Source organism: Poecile atricapillus, chromosome 3, assembly GCF_030490865.1.
Source record: "Poecile atricapillus isolate bPoeAtr1 chromosome 3, bPoeAtr1.hap1, whole genome shotgun sequence".
Classification (NCBI taxonomy): domain Eukaryota; kingdom Metazoa; phylum Chordata; class Aves; order Passeriformes; family Paridae; genus Poecile; species Poecile atricapillus.
This window is the reverse complement of record NC_081251.1, coordinates 101924424-101938436: the sequence shown is the minus strand read 5'-3', so window position 1 is coordinate 101938436 and position 14013 is coordinate 101924424. Positions and strand designations below refer to the sequence as shown.

Sequence of the window (14013 nt, the reverse complement as noted above, 5' to 3'; positions counted from 1 at the left end):
ATTTTACACAACATTGAATCCTAATCCCTAACAAAAGCAGTGAAAGTTACCATAAACTTGTAAATCCCGAATTCCATTCTTGAGAAGCTCCATTTACTTCAGAGCTAAAATTCACCTGATTTTCCTATTGTGCAACTATTAGATAAGCTATATGTAGACATTCTTTTCTACTAGAATTTGGATGGGAAGGTAAAAGGGCCTGCAGATTAGTTACTATGCATCCAATGCAGTATTCCAATAAGAGGTAATGAGTTGTCAATAATTCAATTAACTATGTCACATCCTTATTTGAGATACCTCAAAGGCTTTTCAAAACCCCGTATTTGAACACTGCTATGATACTGCCTGTTCTGAGAAGACTTGACAATTATGTTTCTGATGCAAGTGTTTTTTCTCTAAATGTTCTTTGCTTGCATTTGACTGTGTATATACATGTGAACCTAAGCAATTAAGATTACTAATATAATCTATTAGAACAGATTCCTGAGATGAACAGTAATATATTCCAGCATAATATACATATGTCTACAAAGAACACTCCGCTATTGATCTAGACCAAATTCCACACCTTACCCAACTTAGGCCCCCAAATTCTTCACTGTTTTGCTTCCTGTTTGACATCTAGAACTCCTGCACATATAGTGGAGGGTGGGGGGGAAGGTGTCAAAGTGACAGGTCTTTTTTCTTTTCTTACAACGTTTGAAACACAGAAACTTATCAGTTCTAACAAAGCAAAATAATCCAAAATAGACAAGGAAGCTAAGAAGAAACTGGCCAATAGGTCATGCACATTAACAAGTATTTTTTTTGGAGAGCAGCTCCAAAATTGCATAGAAACTGTACAGCAGCTACTGCAGTAGCACAGAGCATGACTGTGAAATGAACACAAAATGAACTCCAAAACAAACTGCAAATGTACTGATATTTCCTTTTCATACTGTAGAGGACTGACAAACAAGTAGTTTGACATGTTTTGCCTTACATTCTGCCCTTTAATTTTCAAGGCATGCAGGCTGTCTCATATCCCCTGGCTTTTCTGAGTATAGTGTGGGTGTCGGAGGCAAATGGATCCCTTCCCCTGACAAAGCAGGGAAAACAGAAGGGCAGTATTCTCAGAGACACATCCTGCCATGTGTTTAACAGACAGTGATTTCAGTGTTTACAATGAAGTGTCATGCTTCATAACTTTTAAGAACTTAATATAGTGTAACTTAAAATAGTAAAAGACAATTTCTTACAATGACATCAATTACCCAGTCACCACAGAACATGATAGACAAGGCCTGAACTGCATAGTAGCAGATTAAGACTACAGTTTTTCAAATACCACAAAAAAAGCAAACAGCAGCCAAACACAGCTTTCATCCTCTTTTGAAAGTAATTTTTAGTGAAACCCTGACTTGGGTGGAGTTATTGGATTCAAGTATCTTTACGTCTATCAACATACTTAAAATACACACTTCAGGGTTACCATGTGAAAGAAGGAACTCTGCATCTGATCATTCACTATGTATCTTCTTCATTACATCATGTATCTATACTGCACCTCTATCTTCTAAAAAAAATGCAGCTTAATGAACTCCAGAGAAATGCATCCTAATTCGATTTGGCCCACAGTCCTCAACTCCACATTTTCGACAACCTGTCTTCAAGACAATGAAAATATTCCAAAACTAACATTATAATTCTCCGATAAAAACTTTCAAATATTTTAGCTGAGAACATTATACATGAAGCAAAAACAATTGTTCAAGAAGCTTTTGCAGTGAAGGGGGATTTTTGAGACTCTTTTCAGTCAGTTCTCTCAGCATGTTACTCAAACTTTGTTCTTAGAAGCAGTTTTTACAAACTCACATATCTTTGTTTCATGCAAGTTTTTACTTTCTATGGTTTTCCATTACAAATAAATTCTTCAAGCTTTCATCAACATGACTGCTATTTAAAAAGCTTGGAGGAAAAACTGCTCTTACTGAAAGCAGAAATTGTGGAATTGTCTAGTTCCATACATAGAAAAGGAAAAGGAGGCTTGACCTGCACTGCTAACACTTGTCTTCGTGATAATTTGAGATTTATCAAAGTCTTTTAATTATACCCCTTTTTAAAAAGGTATTATTCTTAAAAAATAATCCAGCTAATGTTTCACAGCAATTATTTCTTCACATCAATGAAATTTTCATTATATGAAGTAAAGACACTTACCATTCTTCAGTTCGAAGCCTACAGTCCTTAGCTTCTCTTTCTAGTGTCTGAGACTTGATCTTTATGCAAGAAGATAATCTCACAATGTAAGTGCTGACACAGCAAGACATTGCATTTCAAAACTTTTCAAACTTGCAGGCAAGAGGAAAAACTCCTTACTTCTAATTTGGCTTTATCATTCTGCAGCTTTTCTATGGTCTCTGTGTATTTCTTCGTTAAGCTGTCCACCACAGCTTGGTGCTCGGCAGCATCCATTTCCAAAACCTCCAGTCTACTCCTCAGCTCCGCTTCCAAACGTTTGTGCTGCTCATCTGCTTCAAAGAACTACAGGAAGAAAAGCAAAGCTCTTAAAAAAGCTTTATTTTACTATTGAATCCAGTCCTTTAAGTTACTCCAATTTCATTAGCCAGATCAGGTTAACAGCAATTACTAGTTCTCAGACAAACAGAAATTTTATTTCATTTACAGAGAAAAGATTCAGGAACAAAGTACTTCAATAAAAACGAAGTTTCTCAAGTATTATAAAGTGAAATGCATTTCACATTGGTGAAGTAATTCCTAACTTAATTATGGCAACTTGCAGAAAACATTTTAAAATTTAAAGCAATTCTGAAACAGTTAATGAACTAATAAGAAGTTTACATCCAGTACCAGGCAATTTTCAGTAGGGCAACTGTCTCCAAAAGTCAAATATCCAAATGAGAAAACATATATTATGTGATTCCACACACTGTCTTAAAAATCCAAAGTCAAAATACTTTATTTGCCTAGTGAACATCTTTATAAACAAACTATCTAATCTACTGCTTTGCATACAACTAAGCTTCTAAACCCACCAGTTTTCAGACAGCACTTTGCTTTCCAAATCTTGGTTTGTATCACCAGTTTTCTTAACCAAATATAAAGGCAAAACTAAATTTCACTCACAAGTATATGCAGTCGTTCATTTTCTTCTATTTTCTTCTGAAGATCTTCATTGAAGACACTTTTCTGTTCTTGACTCAGGTGAGATGAGGATTCTACACTTTTCTATAAGAGACAAAGTGCACTAATTATCTCCAAGTCCCAGGTCTGTGAGAACTGTTCCCACAACTAATTCCCAGAAGGGGCACACCAGCAGTGTCCTGCTGACACTGACTGATGTGTCAAAAGGTGTGAATATTGCACACAGCACCAGCCTCAAGGCAGCACACCCTCCTTCACACCCTTGTGACCCTGCAGTGGTACAAAACTGCCTCGGGAAAGCCTCCACTCAGGTGTCCCATTCACACACACAGGGAATCAATCACATGGATGGGCAGCAGCCCATCTGAATTCACAGGAATGCTGCATGCAGTCAGTAATCCAAAACCCTGCACACACAGGCTCAGCTGGTTTGGTGGCTGTGTGTAAAGCACATCTGTGCTCAGAAATGGCCCAGGTGTAAGCCAGGCTGCTCTCAGCAGGCTGTAGCACAAGGTGCCAGGGAAACCACAGGGCCTTCCCTGGCCATCAACCACACATATCCCTCTGCCAACTGTTCCCTCATTTTTCACTCATTTAATCCAAAAGACTCAGACCACCAGTGAATCCCATGCACCACACTGCTGAAGAAAGTTATTATCATCACCAAACACAGGGGAGACTCTTCGCAGTTAAACTTAACACCAAACTTCAACAACTAGGGTTATGTAGGGCAGGAAAGTCACCTCTGTATTTGATGCCAGCTTATGAACTCCACCTGAGGTATGGGCACATGTTCTGCTCCTTCTAAAAGGATTGCACTCTGACACAGATCAGAGAACTAAAGCTGTGCACTTTGACAGATGAACAGGAAAGAAACCCAGTGGCAGTGGTTTGCAAAGCTACTAAAGACAGGCTGACATCCTTCAAAATTTGGAAACACAGTTAGCAAAACAGTAACACAATTTGAAATACAAGAACAGAAGGTTCAAACTGCATTTGAAATAACAATCTACAGTAGTGCATGAATAACACAGTCAGAAGTACTATGCTTGTCAAGGAATTGGACAGCAGAATAAAGGGCAGGAGTTTAGGGGAAAAGTAAGGAAGATGATCAGATTACTAATCCATTGAATGTTTTCTATAAAGCCAGTCTTGATAACCACAGTACATTGAGAAAAGACAGCACCAAAAAGAAAAGACAGCAGTAATTAAGAGGGGTTTCCTCATGAGGAAAGTAGTAAGAGATGCTTGAAAACTACTTAAGTCTAAGCACACCATCCCTGGAATTGTGATGCTATCTAGAGAAGGCACAGTTGGTCTTAAAATACGGTATCACTAGGTGTAATCAGCAAGCATTTTTGGCAGAGAAAGATCAGTGTTGAAACCATTCTGTCATTTTGAAATAATACAAAGAATACAAGCTGAAAATTTAGATTTCAAAGCATTTGACAAGATTCACATAGAAAAGCTATGACAGCAAGCTGAAGAGTTAACTCTCAACATGAAAATTACAAAGCAAAGAGGTGGGCATGGGAAATGAGGAGTGATCAGCTTTCTGCATAGCAACCGACTAATCACAGAGCTCCAAGGTATTTCCCAGTTGTTTGAACACTTCATAAATATCCATAAAAGAAGACAGCAATTCAGCATCAGTCTAGTCAGACTAGAAGAGTAGAGAATTACCCAAGATGTTTTATATGTATATATCAATGTATATATATCAATACCTGTTTTATGGGTATTTTCACTAACATCCGGTAAAATAACACAAGTTCTGACAAGAGCATTCAGCTCAACCCTTGACATAAAATACCTACTGCTAAAAATCAGGATAAGGCTTTGACAGGTGAGGAGCAGACTTCTGCTAAGCAAGTCTTTTTTGCCTTCAGCACATACCTTGTTCTTTTTGCCTCGAGCTTCACTTAATGCAAGTTCATCTTGAAGCAGCTCCACTCGCTTGGCAAGTTGCTGATTTCGAAAGGTTAAGCTGTCCATTTCTTGTTGCAGTTTCCTCAGTGATTGATCCTTCATCTTCAGTTGTTCCTGAATGACAGAAAAAAACTAATTTTAACATTTTCACACTTACTTTTACACATTAAAAACAAGAACAAATTAGAAAATTGCTTCACTTTTTAAACACTGAGGAGGCAAAAAGTATTGTTTCTAAAGTAAAAAAATGTATTTCACTTCCTTGAGCTGACCACAGATCACACCCAAATAGCTATTTAATTCTATAGGATAATCATCAAGAATCAACCTTCCCCTTTTACAAAGTCAGCACTCACAGAGAACAAGCTAGCTGCAAAACAGAAATTCTTTTACTAAAATAAAGTTCCTTCTTCATCGTTTCACTGACATTCATTTTTAGTAAAAAGCACCCCTGTTTACTTACTTTGCCACAGCCTAGTACACCTGACATGAGCAGTTTTTAGAGATTACCTTCAGTGAGGCAGAGTTTGCCTGCTCATCTACAACTCCTTTCTTCAGGACTTGGTTCTGAGCGCGAAGCTGAAAAACAAGAGATACCAGTAACTATGCAAGACAACAGAATAAATAAAAATCACTCATGAAAAAGTGCAGAGAGCATCACATTCTCTCAGGAGAGTGCCAGGTGTGAATGCTTTTCCAAGTATTCTCTTCAGGTAGATAGCAGTGGTATCAGGTTGAAAAAAAGCATCCAAGTCATAACCTGACTTGCCAAGAAACAAGAAGTTACTTTACCACCTGAACATTTTGGCCAAATAGAACAAGCTTCTCACTCAATAAAAACCTTTAAAGACCAGCTACTTAAATATAGTTAAGACCTGAAGAGCCAGGAACAAATATTGAGAACTTGCAACCTCTTCTTTAACTAATGAAGTTCTGGTCATATTCAGGGCCATTTCTCTTCTCTCCAAAACTGTTTATAACTGGTTCTGGAACATAAGCAGGACTCACAAAGTCAAAATCAGTCTCAATTCAAGAGGAGTTCAACGCAAAATTACTTATTACCAGTGGCAGCAGATGATCCAGAGAGAACAGACTGACACAAAAAGGTATAAAAAGCATAGAAGGAAAAGCCCTCTAAGCCTTACTTATACAGTACCCAAAATCTGAGCTAAAATCACTGCAGTGAAAAGCGATACTCAAGAAATCTATTTCTCAGTCACCTCACAGAGTACCTCTACCCCTGCAGCAATGAGGATACTGACAATTCCATCTTCACATTTCTTGAAAATTGCTTGAATCCCAGTTTCTTCATAGGCAGTTTGTATTCATTTGACATGTGTGAGTCCAGCTGTTGTAGATATAAATTAAAAGGATTTGTACAGTGGGAATACCTCTGGCACGTGCATAAAAGGCAAGATTCAGTGTTAAATGGCAGTGGCTCATTGTTTCAGTGTGATGACTGGGTGTATTTGAAAGGTCAGAAGTCACTGCTAAGCACAGCTGTTCCCCCTGCAGTACTCCCACTGTGCTGCTCAGGCATCACAAAGGCAAGACAAGAAAATTCCCAGTGTACCACAGAAAAACTTCCAAGCACAGGGTTTCCCCAGCAAGAAGAAGCAGTGCAGTAGTTTTCCACACCTGTCTTTGTGCTACAGCTGCTACTGCAGGAACATATCAGGTGCAGAGAATGAAGCAGCTCAGTCCTGTTGCAACCCAGAGACCCCAGCTAAAGTGTGACCCACACAGGCTGCCACACGCTGCTTTGACTATTCCTTCATGAAACAGCCAGAAGCTGCAACTTGCGTGTTTTCAGAGTCTCTTCTTCTCCTCATCCTTCTTCTGGCCTGGTCTGTGAACCAAGAGGAAAAGCAATCCTTTGGCAGGGACTTCCCCCAGCACTGCTTGAGTCTGTCGAACTCTTGTCCACCTCTCTCTGTGGCTTTCACAGCAGCATTAAGTGACCAGGCTACTCCAGGGCTACTTTCCATTTCCACCTGTACACAACAAGCAGCCAACAACAAAGAGGAGAGGGTTCTGCAAAGGGGAGTCCCACAATGAACTGCACACTGCACGAGAAATGGGATGAGATGGAAATAGTTCCCACAAAGGAGAAGGTAAATGCTACAGGCTGAGAAGTGCATGATGAAGCTCAAAGCTTGTGGATGCCATGATACGAAAAGAAAGGATCCAGCAGCTGGAACTTTTGGAAGCTATAGTCAGAAGTCCCCATTTCCAATGCTCATTCAGGAATCAAGCATCAAAATCCCTCCACTATCTTAGCCTCAGCCACTATTTATAACAAGACATGCGAATTCTGTGACCTACAGAACTGTAAAGTAAATTAAATTTTCTTAAAATTATTTTGTGGAAGCATTAAAAGGATATCTATCTGAGAACAATTTAGATGCTACACCATGGTGTTTCTATAACAGTTCCAAGAAGAGTATTTAAAGACATGGTTCTGTAAACTGGGAGAAGTTTCATATACAGACAAGCGCCTTGTGCCAGTTGCTGATATGGGGCTACATGAAACCAAAGTGCTGCCTTTCTTCCCCAAGGCTGTTGAAACACTCTGCCACTCAAGACCAAGAGTCTCCTCTTCCTCGCAGTGAAGACAAAAGAATGAAGGGCTCTGTATTAAGCAAGGCTCCACTATTTTAGAAGTCATCTCCGGCACCTTGGAAAGGAGAGGCATTCTCCACTATGGGCTACACATCTTTGCCAACCTTGTGTCAGCCAGCACCAGAAACAGGATGCAAAAGGGCAGAAGAAGGGGGACAGACAGCAGACAAGTGTGGGAGCGAGTGTCCTACTCACTTCCAAGACGCTGCAAGCACCACTGACACCGCCGAGCTCCCACACCCGCCGGCCAGAGCAAGCTCACACGGCTGAGATGCACGCCAAGACCTCGGCAAATGTTCACACCCAAGCGGATAAAACCGAGCCTCGCACCCGACTGGGAAGTGGAGAATAAGGGGAAACCTGCCAGTTTCACTTCCCTAGCACAGCTGAGCCCACTGTCTGGATTCCAGGACGCCTTGCAGACGGGGCCATTCTGCCCCTCGCCGCGCTCCCTCGGCACCAGCAAACCCGCACCTCCCGTGCCCCCCGAGGCTGCCTCTGCCTCATTCCCCGGAGGAGGCACCCCTGGGCCCCGGCACTCCGCGCTACCACGGAAACCAGCGCTTCAGCCCGGAGCGGCGCCGAGGGCTGCGGGCCCCGGTACCTTGGAGTACTCCTGGGCCAGCTTCTGGTACTTCCCCTGCAGCTCCGCCGCCGCCGCCGCCATCTCCGCCCCGCCTGTTCGGCTCGGCTCGGCCGGGCTCGGCTCCGCTCGGCTCGGGCGCTCCCGCCGGCCCCGCACGCCCGCGAATGGGAAGACGCACTTCCGGGTTCACGGCGGCGGGAACGTGATGACGTAACCGCGCCGTGCGCGAGGCGGCGGGGCGGAGCTTTAAGGCGCCGGCGCCACCATCTTGACGCAACATCCAAGATGGCGGCGGAAGGGGGCGGGCTGTGGGGGGACGGGTCACGTGACACCGGCTTGGAGCTCGCCGTCGCCGCCCGTTGCCACGGCAACTGCTGCGGAGCCGCGCGCGGCCTCCGGGCTACGGGGCGCCGCCCTGCCCAAAAAGCGTAGCCCGCGAGCGGGGTTGGAGGTTCATGTCGCGACAGTCGCGATGGGGGGAAGGCGGGGCGGCGACCGATGCTCCGGTGCCCCGGAGCCATCCCTGCCTGGGCACCGTGCCCCCGCCGGTCCCGCGGCTCCCCGGCCGGGCACCGCTGTCGCCAGGGGGCGCTCCGGGACTCGCGACACGCACAGAAACTGAGGCAGCCGCGCTTATTTGCGGGCCCATGGGGGACTCAATAAAACAAAAGGAGAGTCCGTCACTTCCCATAGCTCGCAGTGGGTGTCAGTGCCGGCGCTTGGATCTCCCTACAGCCTCCAGGCCTCGTATCCTAACTGCAGGAGATACTGAGTATATTCATTATATCCTAATGAAGGAGGAGAACACGGATACATCCCGGGCCGTGCAATGCTCTCTCAAGCTGCAGAAACTCGAATTCCACAGTCTGGAGCATCACTGAGAGGGGATCTCATCAGTGCATGTAAATATCTCAGAGTGCCAAGGGGACGATGCCAGACTCTTTTCAGTGGTGCCCAGTGTCAGGACGAGGAGCAATGTCTGTAAACTAAAACACAAGAAGTTCCACCTCAGCATGAGGAAGAATTTCTTTACATTGAAGGTGGCAGAGCACTGGCACAGCTGTCCAGGGAAGTTAAGGACTCTCCATCCCTGGAGACATTCAAACCCCACCTGGACACGTTCCTGTGTCACCTGCTACAGGTGACCCTGCCTTGGCAGGAATTGGACTGGATGATTTCCAGAGGTCCCTTCCAATCCTAACAACTCTGTGGTTTAGTGATTCTGGGTATCTGTACCCAATGTTTTCCTGGGGGGGGGGGCCTTCCCTGTTCTCTTCTCTACAGCATGTAGGTCTCTGTTTCAGAGCCACCTTTGAGCTTGACCAGGATTCAGACATCCTTTAGACTCTGCTGTGGCTCTGCTACTTATCTCCTATTTGCTTCTTTATCCTCAGACTAGCCAAACATTTAAACGTGTATGTATATACCATCAGCACACTTCAAGCAGAAACTGAAAACATCATAAAAAGTTTATTTGGTCCTGCCAGGTACTCGGCCAACGCAGAATTTTGTTTCTGAACATGACTGGAAACAGATGTATAAGGAAAAGAGTAATAAGGCAAAAATGTGATGAGACTTCACCAGTATATGCTGAGCATCTGGCAATTTGCAGGTTAAGGGTTTCCTGGTCTAGGACAGAGATGTAGCAGCAAATTATTATTTTTGTTCAGTTTCCATGGTATCATTTTTTTCCACTTGATTTCAGCACGGTGTCTTCATAGCTATTCCTCAGTAGTGGGTAGTGCTAGAGGTGATAAATCATCGTTTCGTTACCTCCTTTTGTCTTTGTTCCCCTTAAGTAGGAGTGGATAGAAGGTGCCTGTAATGGAAGCTAATTTTTTCCTTAGTCTTGAGGCTTTGATGGTGTGTGTATGCTGCTCTTTTGCTTATCACAGTAGTGGAGTTGGCAAGCCCTAAATATGACACGAGGGCCAGATTAGTAAACACGTTTGTGTCTCCACGGGAAGTCTTAATGTTGGAGGACATGTTGCTGATCCCTATTGCCAACAACAGTGCTGTGCATTTTTAGGAAGTATAAAAGGGGAGGTAGGCAAAAGACACACTGTCATCATTCATCCAAATTATCTTTCTGCTGTTCTGCTTGACCAGAAGAGCTTAATCAGCAGTCCTGGAATAAGAAATAAGGAAGCTCCAGTTTTTAACTATTAGAGCAGATACACTTTCCACTCCATTTTGCATCCCCTACGGAAGTTTTTTAGTGAAGCAAATGCAGTTTGCAGTTGCTGCACATCAGGGTTAAGAGCAGCATGCCTTCTATGGTATATCCTTATATGTCAGTGCAGTAGATTTGGTATAGGAAAATGATTTAAAGCCTTTACATTTGACTCCAACTTATTCTTTTAGGTTTGCATTTTCCAGGATGTGACTTTCATTGAAATGTTACATTGAACTACTTTGAACACACTTCGCAAGTCCTCCTGGGTTTGTGCTGCCTTCAAAAGATGCTTTTGTGATGCAGTTTTCCCCTTCTCTCTGGTGCAGTGAATGTTGGCAGAGAGGTTTCACAGCTGAAAGCTGGGAAACAGAGCTCAGAGAATTACAGTGCCTAGTTGTGGCAGGATGAATTACTTCCCCACTGACAACAGCAGTGTTCCTGACTGGGCAGCAAGCACTCAGAGTGGAAGAGCACTGAATTTATTTGCCTGCATCCACCCAGAGTGGCAAGACCCAAGTGTACATCATATAGGGCATTTATCATAGGGGGCAATGCCAGTTGCTTGAAACAAGTGAAAGGAGCAAATAAAAGCTGGGTGCTTTTACCGTTTTAAAGCTGAGAGCTGGCTGCAGGATTTTTAGACTCATCAGAACAGCCCTACTTCAGTGTATTTAAGCATCAGGCCAGCCTCTTGTGTTTTAAAGTGGTACTTTAAACTCTTGCCCAGTTTCTCATGGGTCCCAGAGTCCCTATAATATCAGGAACATACAACGTTGTAATTTATCAATTATCCCATGGTGATTCTTGGCAAACAGCTTCAGCAAATTTCCCCAAAAACACAAGTGACAAAAGTTAGCTTGTTTGTTGGTTGGGGGGTTTTTTCACTCTCTCACAGGAAATTCTCAAATTCATCCTCTTGATTTGCTATGGCAGCTGCAAGTGCTACTTCCCCAAACGTCAGCTGTGAAAAAAATATCTTCATTGTTCTGTTTCCTCACAAGCACATCCTTAATTCTCACCTCTCCCTGGAGAGCAAGGTTGTCCCAGCACTGCAGCCCAGGGATGTGTCACCACAGCACTGAGTCAGCAATTGCAAGGGACTGCTCCTCTTGTCAGAAGTTTGGAGTGAGAGAACTCATGGGAGTGGAATGCCAAGCGGCGTGGGGTGTTTGCCACAGGACCCCCAAAATACTGCCTTCCGTCACACACCCATGGGAATATAAGTACAGGTTATGGCAGCAGAGCTTAATGCAAGCTCAAACATGATATGTGGAGCAAAGGAATCCCTCCCAACACTCATGGCATTTTTGTATCCATGGGGGAGAACAGATAGCAAAGGATAGACAGAGGCTGTCCTTCCCTGGTGTCTGTGCTCAGCAGCTGGTACAATGGGTGTTGAATTCTAGGTGCTGTCTCAAGACAACTAATTTATTTAAGAGTCACAGTGATTGTTTCAAAAATACCCTGTTTTCAAGCTCATTTGTCCTCCCTTCCCTGCTTAAACTGTGTCTTCCCCTCTGTCTGATTAGTAGAACTTGTGCTCACAGACCCCAGGAATAGGTGCAGGTAAAGAAATAAATGAAGAGCATATTTCAGATTATCCAGGACGTTTTCTGTGCTTTGGGAAAATAAACTTCATTGTCATCACTTATGTCCTCACAAGTACTCACAACAAAAGGGTTTCTAAGAGACAGAAAAAATTCAAAAATTATTGGAAGAGAGCCATCTTCAGTCATCAGACTATCACAAGCAGCACATAAACCACATCCTCGGAAGCTGCGAACACCCGAAACTGGTGTTTTGTTTCTGTTATCGTAGCAACGGCAAGTCTGAACAGCAGGATGTGTGCTCACAATGCACGCTCGTTATTTCTCATGGTGATTATAACAAGCTGCTTGTTATGAATAACCTTTCACCTCGTCAAAACCTGATTGCTCTGATAAAAAAAAAAGGCAAGTAGTAAAAAAAAAAAAAAGGTATATGTATGTACAGATAATGCGCCCCACAGACCAGTTAATTATTTTTCTATTCATTATCGTAATTTCAGTGTTTCCATGGCATTTAAAAATAGAAATGAGAACAAGTCTCTCTCTCTCTCATGTCCCTTCCCAGCCCATAGGTTAAATAGCTTGAGTCATCTATAGGGTGTGTGCATGGCCAGGGGAGCGGTACCTTTGTACAGAAAGAAATTGCTGAGGATAAGAAGATGGAAAAACTGAGCAGGCAGCTGCCTGTGATAAGTCAGAGTTGAACTTTGCAGCCTGCGTTCCACATGGGTACAACACATACCAGCCCTGGGTGAAACAGCATGAACTGCTGTCCCTCCACAGCAAATCCTTACTGGTACTTGCTCCATAAAACAGCAGAACTTAGTAACAGCTCAAAAAGTTTGGAGTTTACTTTTTTTTCTGGAATGTGGAAATCCCCCTCTCCAGGAAAATGAAACCTCTTCCCTACCTCTGCCATCTTTTGTTGAAGGTCTTAACATCTTCTACAGCCTCATTTCTTGCTTTTCTTCACACTTGGAGGGGCCATAGCTGAGAAACCTCAGCCTGGCTAGAACTGCCCACACTGAGATTCCAGAGTCTAGCACATTTGCTGGAGAAAGAAAAATAAAAGCAATATACAATAAATCCCAAAGGAAAAATTGCCTGATTTCATAGAGAAAGAAATAATGGGGGAGGAGCATTGTGAATATCATGGGGTGAGAAGTGGATGTTCTCTCATGTACCCCAGTTGTGATACACATCTGCAAGTCTTGGAAAGCAGTCCTGACTTACCCATGCAAGGAGCATTCACAAACCTGGAGCTGTTACCGCAGCAAAGATGTCGTGGGTCTGTCTTCTCTCCAGAGTCAGACACATGAGCAGAGAAAGGAGAGAGCTGGGAGATCTACCAGGAGTTTAGGGAACATTTTAATCACAGCTATTCCTGTTCATGATCTATTTTTTATTATTATTTTTTTAAAGGATTGTGGTGCCTCTGGGAATAATTTTGACTTTTGGAATGAGCTAAAGCCAGGTCTTTGATGTGCAAAGACCAGGATGGAAAAAGAAAAGGGATGGAGGAGATGTGGGACAGGGCTCCTCACTGACAGCACAGGGAGAAGGCACAACACACTACACAGGAGGAGAAAGCCATAAACAGTTTTTTGGGAAGCATGAGCCAGCAATGGGAATGGGAACTTGGAGTGGTGAAGGGAGGATTAAAAGGCAGCAGGAGAGTATCCCAATCAGACTGACTGCTGAAAAAATGCCTTGGCAGGGACAGGTTTGTCTGTGCAGATTAGTATGAACTGGGAAGGAGAGACAGCACAAGGAGCAACATGGTGTTAGTTTTAAACCCTAACAACGGGAGGAGGAAGAATCCTAGGTGGGATCGTGAGGCTGAGATTAACAATATTAGCATGTAAAATACGAATAATTTTTCTTTTTATTTTTTTTTTTACTGCATTTGGGGGGGGGAAGGGTTTGTGCAGTTCTCAGTGTTTTTTCTTTTGTTGTTTTTATGATACTGACCAGTTACATCAGCATTATCTCAGCTGAGTGAGATATCA

General features: G+C 43.2%; 1 protein-coding gene across 2 annotated transcripts in view; it reads right to left on the bottom strand.

Moving 5' to 3' along the window:
* Positions 1-8410, bottom strand: part of PPP1R21 (protein phosphatase 1 regulatory subunit 21) — a 31215-nt gene extending 22805 nt beyond the window's left edge. For both annotated transcript variants that reach the window (XM_058834441.1, XM_058834442.1), the window contains exons 1-6: positions 8300-8410; positions 5584-5652; positions 5041-5187; positions 3127-3228; positions 2359-2523; positions 2200-2258 (exon numbers count right to left, since the gene is read on the bottom strand). In XM_058834441.1, coding sequence (XP_058690424.1) covers positions 2200-2258; positions 2359-2523; positions 3127-3228; positions 5041-5187; positions 5584-5652; positions 8300-8362 — 605 coding nt within the window. In that variant the 5' untranslated portion in view covers positions 8363-8410. The remainder of the gene's footprint in view (positions 1-2199; positions 2259-2358; positions 2524-3126; positions 3229-5040; positions 5188-5583; positions 5653-8299) is intronic.
* Between the last annotated feature and the right edge of the window lie 5603 nt (positions 8411-14013).